Source organism: Etheostoma spectabile, chromosome 5 (assembly GCF_008692095.1).
Source record: "Etheostoma spectabile isolate EspeVRDwgs_2016 chromosome 5, UIUC_Espe_1.0, whole genome shotgun sequence".
NCBI classification, from domain to species: Eukaryota; Metazoa; Chordata; class Actinopteri; order Perciformes; family Percidae; genus Etheostoma; species Etheostoma spectabile.
The window spans coordinates 27,696,675-27,715,325 of NC_045737.1; the positions used below are offsets into that span (position 1 = coordinate 27,696,675).

Sequence of the window (18,651 nt, forward strand, 5' to 3'; positions counted from 1 at the left end):
TATGATGCGTACCTGCAGTTCAGGGCCGTGTAGACGACGTGCTTCCCCCCTTGTGGAGCTGCTGTGTATAGGACCCCTGTCCTCCGAGACACAGCTCTGGACACATGTCTGAAGGCCAGATAGGCCAGACTGGGCACTGTGTCGCTGCTGAGGACCTTGGTCTTCAACAAGTGACGACAGCGGTGAATGTGGACAGAAAGTAAGTACACGGACCATAAAGAGAGCGAGACCACTATGGAACTCTGCACCGTCCCCATTAGAGCTCCAAAGAAACTACTCAAACAAGAACCAAGGCATTCGCACTGCGTGTTGCCATAGTTGTATTACACACTGACCAGAGCCATCTTTCATCGGCGCTGTCAATGACGGTAATAAGAGTACGGAGCGCGAGACGGGACAAACAACACACCTTCGGACATTTCAGGACAGGAAAACGCGTCAACCACCAACCCCATTTTATTATTATTATTTCAACAATACCACGTATAAAGCCTTATCCATTTATATGTTTTAACAAAAATGACACTCTGTAAAGTACTTGTTAACTATTTTGTTATACTATTCAAAATAATAGGGTGCATTCTAAATAGCTGCATATGTATTTATTTGAAATCACTGAGCTGTATAAAACAGGCCTAACAAATTATTGATGTAGAATATTAAATGATAGCATGAATATTCAGACTAAAAGGAGACGTTTTGTGAGCCAAAGTGATCAAATGTTTCTGCAGAAGAGTTCAGCAGCCTGGTCTGGCCTGGCCTGGCCCAGCCCAGCCTGGTCTGGCCTGGTCTGGCCCATCTTCGCTCGTCATCCAAACAGAAGCAGCAGCACTATACAGACTGCATTCACTGCAATCAACGGCACTGCAGAGCGACAGGAGACAGGAGACAGGAACAGGAGACAGGAGACACGATCACTGAGCGCTATGGGCACACACAGTGGGTGGGTGTGTGTGTAGGTGTGTGTGTGAGAGTGGGTGTGTAAGTGTGTGTGTGTAGTAGCCAGAGGTGGGTAGAGTAGCCAAAAATTGTACTCAAGTAAAAGTACTGTTACTTCAGAATAATATGACTCAAGTAAAAGTAAAAGTAGTCATCCAAATAATTACTTGAGTAAGAGTAAAAAAGTACTTGATGAAAAAACTACTCGAGTAGTGAGTACCTGTTGAGTAACAGCTGATTTATTTCTTAACACAAGCATCAATCAGACCGACAAAAATACAAAATAATCTTATTTAGGCAAATTATAGTTCATCCAATCAATAGAATAAATTAAAATGTATTTATCAATTACAAAATAGCTTACTTGAGAGACTTGTCACACTAAATTTGGATGGATACTGCATGTGTAAAACATGCTGTATGTAGCCTAAAAGACAAACATCCACCTCTCCACAGCAGAAACTAAAACCACCTCTCCTCAGGTTAGATGATGAGTTGTTGAACGTGCACATGTCCGTTTGTTTTGGTCGACACTGAAGGCACCGCAGAATGTAGCTGCTGTTTCCACTTTTCCTAAAAGGTAACCATGCTTTCACTACGAGGCCGGGGTGGGGGGGTCCTCCTGGTCTGCGTTGCCTTGGCGACGGTTGATTCTGACGTCTTTGCTTTGCTACGACTGTAAAGCTAACCTGTCCCGCTGCTGCATAGACTTATAAAGAGATACCTCTTTATAAGTCTATGCGCTGCTGAAGCGAGAATGATCACGTGACTGCACAACGACGTGTGATTGGTTAAGCACAGTCACGTGGTTGAGCCTTCAGCGGAAGACTCTCTCTCTCTGTCAAAATAAAACATTAAAATGAGACGTACGCTGGGGTAAAAACAATGACGCGTAGTAACGAGCTCCTTGTAGCCTAATGTAGCGGAGTAAGAGGACAGTTTCTTCTTCGCTAATCTACTCAAGTAAAAGTAAAAGTATAGTGATTTAAAACTACTCCTAGAAGTACAATTTTTTCAAAAACTTACTCAAGTAAATGTAACTGAGTAAATGTAACTCGTTACTACCCACCTCTGGTAGTAGCAACACCCACCTCTCATCACTGTCCTCACAGAGCGGACAAGGTTCATTAGCTGCACTTTGATGCCTGGTTCATCACCGAAACCTCCGACAGTCTGGTCGACCCCCCAGCCGACTACAGGGTTAGGAAGAAAGGAAGAAAGACGTGTGGCCATTCAGCATCATTAATGAACTCAAATGAACCGCTCCCTGAGTCCCGTTCCCGGAGTCCCGTTCCCGGAGTCCCGTTCCCTGAGTCCCGTTCCCGGAGTCCCGTTCCCTGAGTCCCGTTCCCTGAGTCCCGTTCCCTGAGTCCCGTTCCCGGAGTACCGTTCCCTGAGTCCCGTTCCCGGAGTACCGTTCCCTGAGTCCCGTTCCCTGAGTCCCGTTCCCGGAAGTCCGTTCCCGGAGTCCCGTTCCCTGAGTCCCGTTCCCTGAGTCCCTTCCGGAGTCCGTTCCCTGAGTCCCGTTCCCTGAGTCCCGTTCCTGAGTCCCGTTCCCGGAGTCCCGTTCCCGGAGTCCCGTTCCCTGAGTCCCGTTCCCTGAGTCCCGTTCCCGGAGTCCCGTTCCCTGAGTCCCGTTCCCTGAGTCCCGTTCCCTGAGTCCCGTTCCCGGAGTCCCGTTCCCTGAGTCCCGTTCCCTGAGTCCCGTTCCCTGAGTCCTGTTATGTTGCTAGGCAGTATTTTAAGCCTACTACCTGGTTGTTGTACATTGGCTTTGTTAATAAAGTTGTTCAACAACACGTGTTCCAGCAGGGAATGGTCGTAGCGACAGACTTGTTAGATGTCCCTAGATGTCCCACATGTCTGCTGTCCATTAGAGTCTGGGACAGTAATGGTACATAGACTGTTGAGTTTAGGAAGACTAACTGTCACCTAATTAAAAGTCTTCCTGGCTGGTTAGCATCGGCGAATTCAACATGACATTGTAATCAGAGCCACTTACTTTTACTGAGAAATCTTTCTTCGTGTAATACAGCGACAGCGTTGACGCAAAGAATCGCTGCTTGAATAAGGGAGTACAAAGTAAAAGCCATGTTGTTTTCACAGCTAGCTAGCTAGCTAGGCTACACCGGGCTAGCAGTCTGACGTAGCCTACGGTGGCTGAGGAAGGTCAAACCGAATGACAGCTGCTTGTCAAGGGAGATACCCACACAACAGACCTTTCTTTTCCAAACAATCAATAAAGTCTGGTAAAATAGAATTTTTAGCACCTATAAGTTATAAAAAAGGGGGTTTATTTAGCAAAAATGATTGATATTTTTGCCCTTTATTGAATCAGAATAGCTTTATTTCCGGGTACGAGGACAAACAGGAATTTTGTTTTGGAGTTTCATCTTTGCTCAAAGTGTTAATCTACAAAAAAAAACAATATACACAGGGCCCCCCTTTTTCCCCAAAAACCCTTTGGGAGTGAGATTTGGGGGGGCCAACCCATTTTTCCCGGGTTAAAAAAACAATTTCTTGGGTCTTTTCTTCGGGTTTAATTGCGATTTTTTATATTCTGGGGGGAGGGCTTCCCTGGGGGGGTCGGGGGGTAGCCCCCCCAAAAAAAAAAAATTGAAAAATAAACCTAAAGCATTTCTGGAGTTTTTTACAAAAAAAATGGAGAAATAAAGTTTTACATGATAGTAAAATGTAGGGTTAAGACCCTTTTTGCATTTTTTATTTCAACGGGTTTTTAAATTTTAGTTTTCTTATTTACTTTTTAATTCAGATAAAAATGACCTAGACATGTCCAAAAAAATGAACCAATGAAAGACAGGCAATCTATCAACAGCTAAAAATTTTGGGCGTGGGGAAAGGCCAGGGGCCCCCGGGTTTTAGGGACCGGGGCCCCCAAAATTAATTAATTTTTGGGATAAAACAAACCCCACTGAATTCAAAGAATAAACCTTGATTTACTTTCAATCCTTTAACCTTTGGAAAGGTTCAAAAGTCGGCCCCTCTCCCTCGGGGCCCCCCCAATGTATTTACTTTTTGGGAAAAAAAAAATTTGTTCATTTATAAAACACAAATTAATTTTACAGTTACTTTTAGAGATGCCCGGGGTTAGAGAACCCAAAAGGGGCCCCAAACGTTGCGAATTTTTTAATAAATATGTTTTTATATAAGTATATATGCCCGATTTTTTTCTAAATTTTTGCTCATGTTTAAAATTTTGTGCCATTCAAATAAACTCCCTCACTCTTTTTGCCGGTTTTGGGGAGGTTGTAAATGTTGCTGTGCGGCATTCCCCGCTGAAGGGGTTATCTCACCGACCGTCGCACAGACACCGAGGCTCTTTTGGGGTCTCGGGTCTCTGCAAATTTTAGAGGAGGGGGTGACGTGCTTTCATCGGAGGGCTAGCAGGATCCAAAGCGTCACTGCCCCCGCGAGCGGGTCCCCAGCCGCGCTGCCCCTCTTTGTTAAGAGAGTGGACACGAACGACGGACGGTTTTGTCTCAAGCTCAACCTGAAACGCCGGGCGGTCTGGGATATAGAGCTCTACCGAAGCCCCGGGGGAAAACCCCCTGGGGTGGCTCTGAAAAAAATTTCTCAGTATGCGACAAATTTGAAACTTCCACAGACAGGGAGCCTTGAACCCCCCACAGTCCTGAAAGCACAACTACGTCACGGCGGCCAACAGCTACTTGATAAAAATTTATGAAAATTTGACCAACCGGGTTGACCCTTCAGCGGAAACGGGGGTGTGCGGGGCGCGTTTGGAAAAACCCGTCAAATGGGGGGCTCCCCAATCGTGAGAGTTTCAGCCCTTTTTACACACCAATCAGTTACCACTCAAAAGAACAAATAACAGGGTTTGGCAATAGGGCAAAGAAGAGTTACGTGTGCAGGGGAAAGGACCAGGGGGGGGTTAAAAATTTGGGCCCGCAGGTAAAAATTTTTTTAATGAGCATAAAGAATGGAAAAATCTCCAAAAGGCATCAAATGACAGATTAGACATTCGTATAATATGTCACAAAAAGTTATTGTATTCTATCATTTACACTTTCAGAATAACAGAAACAAAAAAATGGGCGTCTGCAAAAGTCTAGACCCCTGCAGAGTTATACCTTGTTAAATTCCTTGTTTTTTAGACAACTGCTTAGAAGAAGCCATGGTGCTGATTGTTGGGGGGGGGGGGTTAGATGAGTCTGGGCATTTAAAACCTTAAGATGACTCACCTGGTCTGTCTAGACGATGATTGAGAGCAATCCATGACCCTGTCAGGTCACAGCTTTCCAAAGGGGGGGGGGGGTACATGCTAGAAACTCTGCAGGGGGCCCAAACTTTTGCAGACGCCATTTTTTAGTTTTCTGTTATGTTCTTTATTAATACTTTACCTGGGGTGCCCGAACTTTCGAGCCCCACTGTAGTCATGTTAATTGTGGAGCATAGTGCAAAGGGTGCTGGAATAAATAGTATTATGTTATTATATTACAATATGAACAGCTCTGAAATAGAGAATGATGAATAAATAATAAATATTAAGTGGAACCAGTAAACAGGTGCTATTAGAGACAGTGTTGCTGGGTTATTGCAGAGTTGCACAAGACACTGGGAGTCAGATATATTATTACAGATATAGTATTGATGCATTGACATGTAAATTGTAATTAAATGTAGTTGATTGAGGTGGCTGACACACCATTCACTAGAGTATTAATAACACAATATGAAAATGTTCTATTTCAAGTCAAAATTATAATCATATTACCATTACCAATATCTAAACTTCAGCAAGCAATACCTGAAACATCTACATGAAGTGTTGTAGCGGTTCAGATTACAGCTACTTTAAGTACTCTATTTACTGTTGAGTAGTTTGTGTAAGAAATGCATCTTATTTTATAAGATAATGATTTGCATGTAAAATGTGAATGTGCAAACTAAAAAGCAACTTGTATGTTTTTCCACTAAAATGTAGTAGAACAATAGTAGAACTATGAAGTAAAATCCCTTTAAAGTAGAATTTTTTTGGGTTACTTAAAATGACAATATATATTTTTTTATAGAAAATTTATAGCCAAAAAATTACTTTTTGACTAAACCCAAAGCCCAAAGTACCGGGTCCCCAAAATTATAATTTCTTTCCCCAAACCCATCACCAATTCTACAACCCCGAAACAAACACGACAGTCAGAATCTGAGAAAAAAAAATCTTTATTAGTTTTTTTATAAACCCCGCAAAATATCCCCACACGCCTGAAAAGCTTTTTGGTCAGAAAAAAGAAGAAAAAAAAAAAATAGAAAATGTTTATCAATACCGCCCTCTACTGGTAAAAACCAACGCAAAATCAAACGGGACAAAGGTTTGAAAAAAGATTACGGGAAAATTTACCACATACTCCCCACTACTTTTTTTTTATGTACTTCGGGGTCCACGTCATTTTTTTGAAAGGTATTTTTTTTTTAAACAATTCATTTTTTGTGGGGAAAAAGGTAAAAAAAGGGAACATTTCCCCTAAACACGGGTTAAATTTCCCCCAAACCAAATTTCAAGGTGCATTAAAAGGGAAAAATAAATTCCCGTAAGGTCACACATTTACATAAAAAGAGGGGGGGGGAAAGGGGGGGACATGAAAACCGCAACGCCTCAAAATGCAATAACGGAAGATTTTAAGTAAAAAGTCTTTTTTGAAAATACTGTATTAAATAGACAAAAACAAATCCCAACCAAAAAAAAAACACAGAATGCCCCTAGGGGTGCGGACTTTCACTTTCTTTCCCAAGGAAGGAAAAACCCCAGCTTTTTTTCCATTTTTCCCAGAAAACTTTTTTAAACCCCAATTGTATCTGGTTGACCTTTAAACCCCCTTTACTAAGCACCCAAAAAGCTAAAAAAGGTCCCAGTGTTTTTCAAAAAAAAAAAAAGAAAAAAAGGGGAAGAGATGGTTAAAAGAATGGCCTTTCAAATTTTTTAAACCTCGGAAAATTTAAAAAAAAAAACCGGGAAAGTCCTTTTGGGGGTTTTGCAATCTGTTTTTTTTTTTGTACTTTAAAAGCACCAAAAATTTCTTTGGAAAAAAAAAAGGATAGGAACAAGGGTCACCCCATATGGGGCAGTGATTTTTTTGTTTTTTTTTTGTTTTAATATAACAAGACAAAAAGCTGCAACTGAAAATTAATTCAAACTAAACCTTTTGGGTAAAACTGAAGAATGATCCCTGCCCTCGTGTCACTTAGAAACAGCTGTGGTCTTGAAAATATTACTTTAATAAAAAGTGAACGACAGAAATTTTTTAAGTATATTTATATATAAAAATACATGAGAATACAAAAAAGTAGCAAAACAATGGGGATATAGGCTAAAAACAGAATGAATTCATTGATACCTTCAATCTCTCCAGGTGACACATTTAATGCTTGACCACGGAGAGCCCCAGGACTCCCAGTGCCCAGTCAAAAAAGAGAAAAAGCTTTTGATAAACAGCTGATATTCTCTGGTCCCTGCCCAGCGCACCTTGCAAAGCCTGGCCAACACCTCATTAGCTTCCATACCAGGCTGTTCAGAGGGGGTGGAAATCAACTACACCACAGACATGTAGAGTGCCATATAATGACAAAGAAATAAACTACATCCAGATCGAGTTTGCAGTTTGTTGGGGGTTTTTGGAATTACTTTTTGTTGTTGTTAAACTAACATTCCTATTTGTCCTTTAAGAAGTATGTCTTATAACGACACACGTCCGAGAGTTACAAAAAGGGCCATTCTGGCAAAGTCAATTCAAATTTCATAAACACATTGTGGCCTTTCCTTCAAAGGAGAACGGCCCCCAAGGCCATCATCGTTTCTTCACCAAGCCACCTCCCCTTGACAAAAGATGGGGCCGAGTTTCCCAAAGTAAAGTAAACGTAGGTTCAGAACAATGGTTGGGGCGGGCTGGAACAAAGATCATTTTAGCATTCAAGCTTGTGTTACTCATACAAGCAATCTTCAATACTGAGAAACTATTCACAGATATTTTTGGTATTTCCCCTACTTCCTGGACTAAAAACCAATATACATTTCATTTGTACCACAAATAGATCTAATATTAAGGATTTGGGGAAAAGCAATTTAACAAGGTGCATGACATAGATGGGTAACAAAGTGCCAATTATTTTTTTCTTTTTTTACTGAAGTCTGTATGTGTGAGTGCAACAGTATAGGTGCGTGTGTGTGTGTGGTGTGTGTGTGTGTGTGTGTGTGTGTGTATATAAAGTTAAAAGAGGGATGTGGAACTGGGCCACAAATACTATGGAGAATGTTACAGAACATTCATTCTGTGGGGTATCCATTTTTTTCATGGAAGGACTCACAAGTTGGGAATTTAATGATCATGTAATGGGCTGCGTTTTTTGGGGCTTTTCTTGAGCTGTTTAGGACATACTGGAGCAGCGTGCAGACGGGGAACCCATCTGGGTCAGAACCTTGTCCAGCCACTGCAGGGGGCCGTTCAAATGCAGCTCGATCCAGCAAGGAGTGCTTGTGACAGTCTGCCGCCTGGAAAACAACACGTACTTTGTAATACCGGACGTCTGTGCTGACGTAGCCTTTTCACCTTTTCTACATGTGACTTATGAAGCTTCACGCTACTAGGGAAACAAAACTTGACTTAAGTCAAGTCCATAATATATAATCCTTCTGTGTAGGGTGAGTTTTTGAGGCATCAGAATCAATTCTTTAACTAAAAAGGTGTTAGATGAATTTCCCATGTCTTTCCCCATAACAGATGAACAGTTATACACCGGTAAAAAAAAAAAAAAAAAAAGGTAAAATTAGTAGAAAATGTGCTTACTTCCTGAATAGATATGCAGCATGTATGAATTATGTTATTCAAATATAGTATGGCTGGTAGGTCTCACCTGTACTCGGCTCCCCAGCCTTTGACAAAGCTCATGCGGATGGTGCACATCCTGGTGAGCTGGTAAACAGCCTCAAAGCCCTGGTTGACTGACTGAGCCAGCAGGGCTGCAAATTCCTGGTTGTTGAAGATTTTTAGATTACAACCTAGAAAGGAACAAAGAAGTAAACAGGCTCAAGTTAACATGGGGGTTTCCCATGATTCTTAAGGCCTGGACCTACCAATCTGACATTTGGCCTTTGGTTAGCAGTGGTCTGTCATTGTGTAGTCTAGCATTGCTAGACCCTCCTTCACGGTGCTGCAGAGGAGGATCCACACAACACTTTGGGATGGGAGAACAACGTGCTCTGGTTTATTGCCATTTCTTTAAACCAATCACAATCGTCATGACCAGGGCTAAACTCCCTGCAGAGATCTGAGGACCAGGTAACCATAGTCCTCCAATTGGACGGATAGTCTAGCTAGCTGTCTGGATTTACCCTGCAGAGATCTGAGGACCAGGTAACCATAGTCCTCAGATTGGACAGATAGTCTAGCTAGCTGTCTGGATTTACCCTGCAGAGACCTGAAGACCAGGTAACCATAGTCCTCAGATTGGACAGATAGTCTAGCTAGCTGTCTGGATTTACCCTGCAGAGATCTGAGGACCAGGTAACCATAGTCCTCAGATTGGACAGATAGTCTAGCTAGCTGTCTGGATTTAGTGTATGCCCTCTAAAATCTTTATTTGTGGGTCAGCTGGATATGAATGGCCTTCTTCAGCATCACATTCATTTACATGGAAAAAGCTCCACATATTATCATGACCACAAACTATCCAGTCTATAAATCTTTTTGTTCAGCGGGTACCTTACTGTCATTTTCAGCATATTTCCCCAATTGCTACATGAGTGACATCTTCAGCACCTTACCTGGAGGAATTTTACACACTGTTGCTGGATGCCAGCCATACCGCTGGTTGCAGTTTGGACTCTGGACAAAGATGGCGCTATCACTCAGGCACTCAGCAAATACCTCCCCTCCAATGTAGTAGAGTCTAACTCCTCTTCCTGTAAACACAGACAGACAGAAGCTAGAATACGAGAGCCGCCTTGAACAAGAGGTGTCCATATGTACGACTAGATCAGCGGCACATTTTGAAAAACTAAAAACTAACAGGTGATCTACAGATGATGTTGCTGTAAAGCGACCTGAGGCTGTACCATACCTATATGCCTCCGGGTCATCTCCACAGTGGCGTTCCTGTTGACATTAGACAGCAGGCCCAGGCAGAAGCGCTCTGAGTTTGATGGATCTGTGAATCCATCCACCGTCAGCGAGGGCTGAGAGGCGTGGAACGTCTCCCCAACACGCTGGTTCAGCTCGTAATAGGCTATAGAGCACCAGAAGGCTGGCTCAGAGTAAGTCACCGGCTGGAGGTCTAGAGCAGAGGGAGGTGTCAGTCAGGTTCATCCCAACAGTCTCTTTATGACATAACACTGCTCCTGAGGGGAAAAGGCACTGCAAGTGTCTGTGTATATAATCTAACCTAGTGTCAAGCTGTGATGTATTCAAGGTGCACAAAGCAATGCACTGCCCTTCAGAATCTGTGCCACTGTCCAACGAAATATGGCAGGAGCTTTCTGCAGTGTTGAAACACCTCATATTCCCCCTTTTCCCGTAAACACAACTTTTTTTTTTTCATTTGTATTCTTTAGTCCTTTGGCTCTTTCGCTGTTTCTCTGCCAAATCTTCTTGTTGATGACTCCTGGCCCAGATGGCACATTCAAAAGCCCCCCTTGAAATAAAGAGCTAGGTGACCGTGGGATATTTGTTCATTTTGACAAAAAAGTGTATTAGATTGGCATTGCTTACTGCAAATTTAATATGCAGTGTGCTTGTTTGTTCTGGATTGTTTTGGTCTTTGTATAGTTCTGTGTCTTACCCATGCTGTGGTTGACAGGAGACAGGGAGCTGGGGGAGAGCTCTGCTGGAGAACCTGACAAAAACAGGGGGTCGGTGATAAGGATGGGTTTACAGAAGACCACAACATGAGTACCAGGTGGAGAAGATCAAAAAGGCGCATAATGAAAGTGGTGACTGCCTTGCAAAGGAATGCCATGATACTGTAAAGCTGATCAACTTGCATTAGAGTGACGTAGAGATGCTGTGTACTGTTACCGTAACAAAAGCCTCATCTGTACATCCTACATCTTAACAGCACATCAAGGATGCAAACACACTCTGGTGAGGGAGGGAATTTAGAGCCAGCCAGGAGAGACAGGGTGTATTTTATATATATATATATATATATATATATATATATATATATATATATATATATATATAATCTCTCTCTCTCCCATGGACTGGAGACAAAGGATGTGCCATCCTTCCTAAATTCTTCAAGTTGAAATCCACAGAGTCAAGGAGAAAGTTAAAAGAGTCTAACGTGCATTTTCACCAATGCATGCTAAAAACAGCTTTGGGCCGCATGCTCTCTAGGAAAACCATTTGGTATGAGATTGGCCAGTAATAATTCACAGAGAATATAGAAATATAACTTTCATAACACTGGGTTCAAATCAAAATCTGCAGTTCATCATTCCAAATCTCTAAAAGAGGATCTGGTCTGAAAAACATGATACAGGTGTGTTGAAGCAAAAGGAGGATGTCACGGATAAAGCCTCTTCTCTAAATATCTTTCAACTGTCGTGTTGATGATCGTTCATCACATATGCATCTTTAGCAGATTTATTCCATGAAACATGCATTTGACTTTGACCAGGCTGGGGAGGTGAGACAGACTTGCAAGGAAAGGAGAAGGAGTTGCTAGTCTAGGGTACCTGTGTCCATACTTTGATTCATCTGCTGATCGCTTGCCTCCCCATCCTCACTGATGTAGCCTGGTGGAGGCGTTTCTGTTAAAATGATGTGGGGAGAAAAAGAAAAGAGCTGTGACATTATCATAATGTAATATGCCCATTTAACCTACTGACATTAGACATAATATTATCACATTTCCTGAAGTGAAGAAGCAGAGGACACTTACAGCTAAACCCAGGATATGGAGTTTCTCTTGGAGTAATACATCACCAGTATAAAAAAAGAAAACAAGATACCATGTAGGGCCGTAAAGAATTATATAGATTTTTTTATTGTCATCGCAATATCAACTTGCTAGTTAGTTGAAAGAAAATATCAGTAATAACTTTCAAATGTTCTGTTTTAGTGCAGCTATTTATATTCAATACAATGTTCACTAAAAAAATGTTGGAAATGTATTTCCTCTCATTTGTTCTAAATTCAATACGCAATTTGTTGTATTTTAGCAAAAATACTGAAAGCTGTGGAACTGAGAACACTTCAATATCTGTTTATTTATCCCAAGTAATATCATTATCGCAGATGACATATTTTCCTCATATTGTGCAGCCCTAATACCATGTAAGTCACAACTGCATACTGAAACCGAAAATTACAGTTTCTTCATTTTCAGACAAATGATGTATCCCTTCAGCACATTAGTCAAATATAGACCTTCCGATCCAGTGCGTCGATAAACTCACCTGGTATATAGTTGTTTGGAGGTTCGATTCCTGCAGGGAAGTTTGTGTTCTCAGGTATGGAATGAGTGTAGTCATCCAGAGGTGGGAGATCTTGCAGGATTTCTGAATGTCTTGGCACAAGAACAGGAGGCAGCACTACGGGTAAAAGGGTTAGAAGAGAAGAGTTGGACTCGTACCATTGATACGCTTTTCCAAATATATTGTTAGTTGGTTTTGGTCCGTTTTAATGCAAAAATGAACAAGTGCTTTAAACAAGTTTCATTTTTGATGGGAAAAAACTTGGCACAGCAATAAGACAATGATGAAAGGGAAAACAAGTGCAATTTAAACTGGAATCTTAAACATATTAATAACTCGTTAAGGCAGAATGAAGCCGTTTCAAGACAATTTTAATATCATCCACCACTGAAACTCTTAAAGGAATAGGTTGACATTTTGGGAGAAAACACTTGTTTGCTTTCTGGCTGGGAAGATTGACACCACGCATTGTTAAATACTGTATAAGGCTACAGCCAGCAGTCAGTTAGCTAAGCATAAAGATTAGAAACAGAATAAGATAGCATGGCTCTGTCCAAAGGACAAACATATCAGCTTGCTAGCACCTCTAAAGCTCACCAATTACCACATTATGCCTGTATTAAAACCAACGTGTAAAAATGATAATGTTTTGGTAAGGGGCAGGGACTTGTCTGGCAAACTAAAAATCATGACAACACTCCAAGTAGTCACAGTACCACCCAAAAAACAACAACAACCAGAAAAGCAGTGTTTTTTTTCTCCTACAAATCAAACAAACTAGATATGATGTTTTAATGAGAAAGTGGCTGGTAGACCTACAGTTGGACAGAGTCAGGCTAGCTATCCCCCGCTATCCCCCCCCCCCCCCCCCCCCCAAACTTAATGCTCAAAGCTTAGCAACCCAGCTGCTGGTTGTAGTTTCATATTTAGCATCCAGGAACATAAGGCTGCTCTTCCCATGTAACTTTTAGCAAGAAATCCAATGAGCGCATTTCTTAAAATCTCAAACTACACCTTGAAGTAAACAAAAAAGATGACTTTCGTTAAATAGAAAGGTGTGCATCACAGTCTGGCCCATTTTCCTATCTCTGAAGCCAAAATTGTTCCCATAAGATCAAGTTCATAAAAATTCTATATAGACAAATGTGGTAAAACGTAGGAGTGGGAATCACCAGACCTCATAATACATATCAACATGATACTACTCACGATACGATATTATTACAATTTTTACCATATTGCAATATTATACGATATATTGCAATTTGTTACCTTTATTTTAACTTCAAATTTTTCCCAATTTCAAATTACGGAAACTTTGTCAACATACGTTTTGCCTAAAAAAGATAAATGTCTCTGTTAATCTCACGTCAATTGCATTGCAGCAAAATGGGATTGTCAAGCAGACAAACTGACCAACACATAAATAATAATAGATCGATACTTGCCGTCTGTGTATCGATACAATATTGCCACGGAAAATATCGCGATACTGTGCCGTTCCGATTTTCTCCCCCACCCGTATTAAAAAGGTTGCAGCTTAGCACTTAGTTTAGTTTAATTCTCAGTGGGGGCCAACAGTTTTAAACAATCATGCAACAATAATGCAGTAGACACTGAAATACAAAGACATGTGCATGTTTTAGGTGAGCTCACCTGGTGTCTCCACCCTCTGGTAGTGGTAGGGGTTGATGCAGACCTCATCCTTCTTGAGGTGGAAGGCATACTCACAGGCCTCGATGGCGCGCAGCTCGTGGTGACTGTGAAGATCTGGCCATCGCCACAAGCGGCAGTAGATAACATGGGGAAGCCCCTTCCTGTGGGAGACCTGCAGGCGGCCATCCAGGGATCTGATTGAACAGCAAACAGAAGATGATGGTGAGGTGCAGAAGACATGCACGTGAGAGGGGGTGACACATTACATGGCCGGGTAGGGGAGGAAAATGGAGATGGATTGAGTGGAGACGAGAGCAAGACACAAAGATGTTCTCAATGTCCGTCACCTCAAACATTGTAATGACAACTCTCCCACATCAAAGTTGTATGCAACACCATACAATAGTTGAGGATAGTCACCTGGTTTGGTCAGGGTAGCTGTATAGGCCTGATGTATCCCACTGTTCTATCGTATTTGGTGTACTCAGTCCCCATATTTCAGAGCAATTGCTGTGCACAGAGAAAACAACAAAACAAAAACAAAAAACAAATGATAAACATGGGACATGGCTCATTCAGAAATACCAGTATGGATAATGTAAACATTAAAAGGCCTCTTTTATTAGAGTTTTATGACAAAATAAAGACATCTACTCATTTTAGTGGAGGAAATGAAAGATGGGAACTTTAAATAAGAGAAGCCTTTTTTGACAGAATTAAGGGAACGAAAACATAACATGGAATCTGCTAACACACAATGAGTGAGACAAAGAGCATTCTTCAACAGTGGCATTGCATCAAACGCTTAAAATGACTCCAAACCTTTTTTCACTACAGTCATTTATGTCACAACTTATCTGGAGACATTCAAACAAACACTGAGGACACACATTGGCACAAAAGAGGGGGGGGGGGGGGGCAACCTTGGAAAACCAAATAAATGTTCAGACATTCTCAAAATGAAATGTTCACAAGGAAATGAACCAAACTTCTTTCTTTTTTTTAAACTTACAATGGGGGACAAATGAGAGTAGTTGCTTCTGAATAATAACAGGACAAATTCTACATGTTACATGCTATAAATACACACATACTTAATTCCATTGGTGGAATCTCAACAACCATTCAAAATTGCAATTGTCTGGTTCATAAGAGGGCCGGAAACCAACTGTTGTCCACCAGCCGTAGCAGCGTGTAGATACAACTCAACAGCTATTTTTACTGAAGGAAACTTGGTGATTAGAGTGGAATAAAACGAAACGTTGAATGAGTACCTGCTCAAGTGGCAAGCAGGACAGACAAGCTTAACCAATAACCTTCTCAATCATAATCAAAATGTACCAACATAAGTATGGCTGGTGGCAATGCCCCAATCCGGCATCATTAGTGTGCTTGTAACCAACCCTCTCTCGTGTAGATCTCTTCTACTAGTCCAGCCCTCTACAAGAAAGTATTTCATTCAGATCGAGCCAGCCACTGTATCTCTACAAAACATAACACTGCGGCCTAGAACAATTCTCAGGCGATAACAACCAGGCTGCTATCTATAGGCATACAAACATCTGACGTGGTACTTGGCGGCACATCAGTGCAGAATGAATCTGTTAACACAGTGTTCCCACTGAACATGAGTCTGGGCCATCAAGGCTGGCTGGCTGATAAGGGAACATCTTCTCTCACTCTTTTAAATGGCTCTCTCCTCCTGTGCGTACTACACATTATCTAACTGTAAGTACAGTTGTAAACAAACAGGGATTGGATTCATTATTAGCTCATTTTTAATAAGAAATTCATGTTATAATATTTCAGGTCCCTGAAAAAATATTGTCATCAGGTTTGCATGTAAGAAATGCAGAATTATGAGAACAGAATTTAAAAAAAAAAAAAGAGAGAAGTGTAAGATCAGTATCTGCCATCAGCCAAAGGTTTCACTGTGCCATATGACGCAGAGGTCTGTAACAGCAGCAGCAGCTTTGTCTCAGAGCCTAGTTTGAACAGCAATCAAGTGTTGGGCGGTATACCTGGGGATGGTGACACACTTGGTGTTGCAGTTCTGTGTGGTGATAGCTTTCTCCAGCTCATCTAGCTGGCCTGTCTTCTTTAGCTTCTTCACTAAGCTCTTCACAGCCTTCTCGCACCATTTCTCCTCTTGCCCGTTCTGTTCCCCGCCACCTGCTCCACCGGGGCCGCTAGTAGACTTTTTCCAGCCCAACAGCCTCTTCACCACAGGAGGGGTGAACGGCAAGATGGAGGACATCTTAGCTGGACAAGCCGGGAGTCTCCAGAGGACTCAACACAAGCTCTCACACACACACAGACAAGAGGGGACCTGGAGCTACAGTTTGGGCCCTTGCTCTGATGGGGCCCCTCTAGTGACCAATAAGTCACAGGGTGGAAGCCAGTGCTAGCTGGGTATACTCAAAAGAGATGGACACCTTGGGAGAAAGTCACACACAAAGTACATCGTTACAAACAAAACATGGCACAGAAAAACAATTATATATTGCCAGCCTTGTCAAAACAATAAAAAGTAATGTAGCTTACAACTCAATGAAACTTCGAATACTAAATCAAATAGTCACACTGTTTTGGCAGCAGCGTCGTTAACGTTACATAACTGCCACTTGTGTGAAGTTAAGCATTTGGTGAGTTAGGGTTGAACAAGCAGGGATGTCCACTTGACGTTAGCTTGTCAAAACACTGCTCGACATCCAAGCTAGCTAGCTAGCTAGCATGCAAACTTCTAAAGTTGCCCCGGTGCCACGGGGCGTGCATACTGTCGAATTCCGCGCATGGCAGCAATCACGACCAGCTACTAAAGGACGTGATGAAAGCTACCCAATGAGCATGAATAAGGAGAGTATTTTGTGACAGCCCCCCTCAGTGCTAACACCAACTGGCTTGGGAAGGCCGGCTGCTAGCTTTCTACCTGGGGGGCCTGCTTGACTCCAATCACAACAATAAGTTCACTAGCGTTAGCCTGCCAAGTGTTTTACAGCAAAATGCTGAAATAGTCTTAGCTAAAAACGTAAAGCGAAAAACAATAGTTACCGTAAGTAAGCAGATCAGAGGATAATCAAGAAGTCCTCATCTAGCTAGCTGAGTCAGCTAACGCTAGCTAGCTAGCTAGCTTAACTGAGCTAGCTGCCAGCTTGTTATCAAAAATCCTTTTGTTGTGATCCACAAAAAACCTCCTATGCGCAACAGTCAAGTCGCGCTACTTTGCTCCCTAACGTCAGCGTGTCCGGGCTATAAATAAAAAGAATGACACAAAATGTCACTTCATCAATTTGTAAACAGAATAATGTTTTATTTCAACGTAGCTATTGATTGTTTATGACTTTTATTAAAATACAGACACTGCAACAAAATGAGTTAGCATCTTAGACGAACTCTTCCAAACTGAGCTAACGGACCTGACGTTACATCTCAACACAAAACAACAGGCTCCAAAGTCGACCAAACTGCTGAAAACATTTCAATATTTACCCCAGTTTTAAAAGTCCAACGCTCCGCTTTTTGAAAAAAAAGGGGGGCGCGGGCCTCTGGAAACCTTTTTGCATACAAGTGCCCCACTGTTTTTTATGAAGTAACTTGACAGGTTGGGGGTTTTCCCAAAGTTGTACCGATGCTACTCGGGGTACTAGGTTGGGGTTGCCCGGAAACAACAAAAAAAACCCTTGGAAAAATCCAGCGTTAACCCCGCTTTTTAAAAGAAAAATTTTGTTTTGGGGGAATTAGGGGAAAGCCATCATCTGTATACTGGTGGCTGGGGGTTTTTGTCAACCCGGATTGTTTATCTGACAGCCGGGGTCATGGGTCTTTTAGAGAGATTGGGGGCCAAAATTTTTTATAAATTAACAATTATATAGTAGGGGGGAGGGAGCCCGTTTACTCCACGAACGAGAAACATCACAGATTGGGTTCACGAAAAAGAGACGGACGAGTTTTAAAAAAAAAAAAAAATTAAAAAAATCTTGATAAAATATATAAATTTGGAAAAAATAGTTTTTTTTTTAAAACTAAAAAAATCAAAAAAAGGCAAAAAAAATTTAGGTTGCGGTACACGTTTTTTTAAAAAAAAATAAACAGTATAAAAATTTTTAAATGTGTAAATAACGAAAATAACACTTTAAATGAAAACATAAGGGTATCAATAACCCAAAAGTAGCTCTCTTAAAAATACAAAATGCAAAAAAAAAACCCAATTTTTTTTTTAAAGTTTTCCGGGGGGCAGTGTTAGTAGAGAGCTGTGGGGTGTGGAAGGGTGGTTGCTAGGCTGGGTTAGCCCGGGGATCCCGGGTTTTTTTTTTTTTACAATGTTTACCCTATTTGTTTCTTGTTTTGTCACTCTTTCGCCCCTTATCCTTTCCCCCGGGAAAAACCAAAAAAAGTTGCCACAAAAGATTTAAAAAATGGCGGGGGGGTCTTTAATAGTAAGGCACGCCCAATCACGTGGGCATCACAGTTTCCTCACGAGACAATTTCCCCGACGAGAAATCTCGGCAAGTTTTTTAACTCGGGGAGATCTGTCAACCTTAATAATAGCCTAGCATTTTCAAAGGATTAAACCCTTTACATTTTCGAAAAAAAAATACAAAGTA

General features: G+C 41.6%; 2 protein-coding genes across 3 annotated transcripts; both read right to left on the bottom strand.

Annotated features, from left to right (window-relative positions):
- Positions 1-438: 438 nt before the first annotated feature.
- LOC116689667 (immediate early response 3-interacting protein 1) lies at positions 439-17,247 on the bottom strand. Its single transcript, XM_032516248.1, has 5 exons — positions 17,232-17,247; positions 14,123-14,126; positions 2,942-3,057; positions 2,031-2,132; positions 439-864 (listed from the first exon to the last, which is right to left on the bottom strand). The coding sequence occupies exons 3-5, from the start codon at positions 3,030-3,032 to the stop codon at positions 809-811; spliced, it is 249 nt and encodes an 82-aa protein (XP_032372139.1). The 5' UTR covers positions 3,033-3,057; positions 14,123-14,126; positions 17,232-17,247; the 3' UTR covers positions 439-808.
- On the bottom strand, positions 7,075-17,726 carry LOC116689665 (mothers against decapentaplegic homolog 2). Of its 2 annotated transcripts, none has more exons than XM_032516247.1 (11): positions 17,537-17,726; positions 16,069-16,482; positions 14,468-14,557; positions 14,048-14,241; positions 12,374-12,508; positions 11,663-11,725; positions 10,750-10,803; positions 10,033-10,245; positions 9,737-9,874; positions 8,827-8,971; positions 7,075-8,464 (listed from the first exon to the last, which is right to left on the bottom strand). In XM_032516247.1, the coding sequence occupies exons 2-11, from the start codon at positions 16,302-16,304 to the stop codon at positions 8,341-8,343; spliced, it is 1,392 nt and encodes a 463-aa protein (XP_032372138.1). In that variant the 5' UTR covers positions 16,305-16,482; positions 17,537-17,726; the 3' UTR covers positions 7,075-8,340. The 2 variants fall into 2 exon arrangements, with proteins under 2 accessions (XP_032372138.1, XP_032372137.1); XM_032516246.1 differs by having other exon boundaries at positions 11,651-11,725.
- Between the last annotated feature and the right edge of the window lie 925 nt (positions 17,727-18,651).

What these genes read in the sequence shown, in the direction of transcription:
- LOC116689667 (XM_032516248.1), bottom strand. Translation starts at nt 3,032, where the DNA reads ATGGCTTTTACTTTGTACTCCCTTATTCAAGCAGCGATTCTTTGCGTC. An exon ending in AGAAAGATTTCTCAGTAAAA is followed by an intron (nt 2,133 to 2,941) that starts GTAAGTGGCTCT and finishes CTAACCCTGTAG; the next exon opens with TCGGCTGGGGGGTCGACCAG. An exon ending in TGTGAGGACAGTGATGAGAG is followed by an intron (nt 865 to 2,030) that starts GTGGGTGTTGCT and finishes GTCGCTCTGCAG; the next exon opens with TGCCGTTGATTGCAGTGAAT.
- LOC116689665 (XM_032516246.1), bottom strand. Translation starts at nt 16,304, where the DNA reads ATGTCCTCCATCTTGCCGTTCACCCCTCCTGTGGTGAAGAGGCTGTTG. An exon ending in GATGACCCGGAGGCATATAG is followed by an intron (nt 9,875 to 10,032) that starts GTATGGTACAGC and finishes CTGTGTTTACAG; the next exon opens with GAAGAGGAGTTAGACTCTAC. An exon ending in AGTGTGTAAAATTCCTCCAG is followed by an intron (nt 8,972 to 9,736) that starts GTAAGGTGCTGA and finishes GTTCCTTTCTAG; the next exon opens with GTTGTAATCTAAAAATCTTC.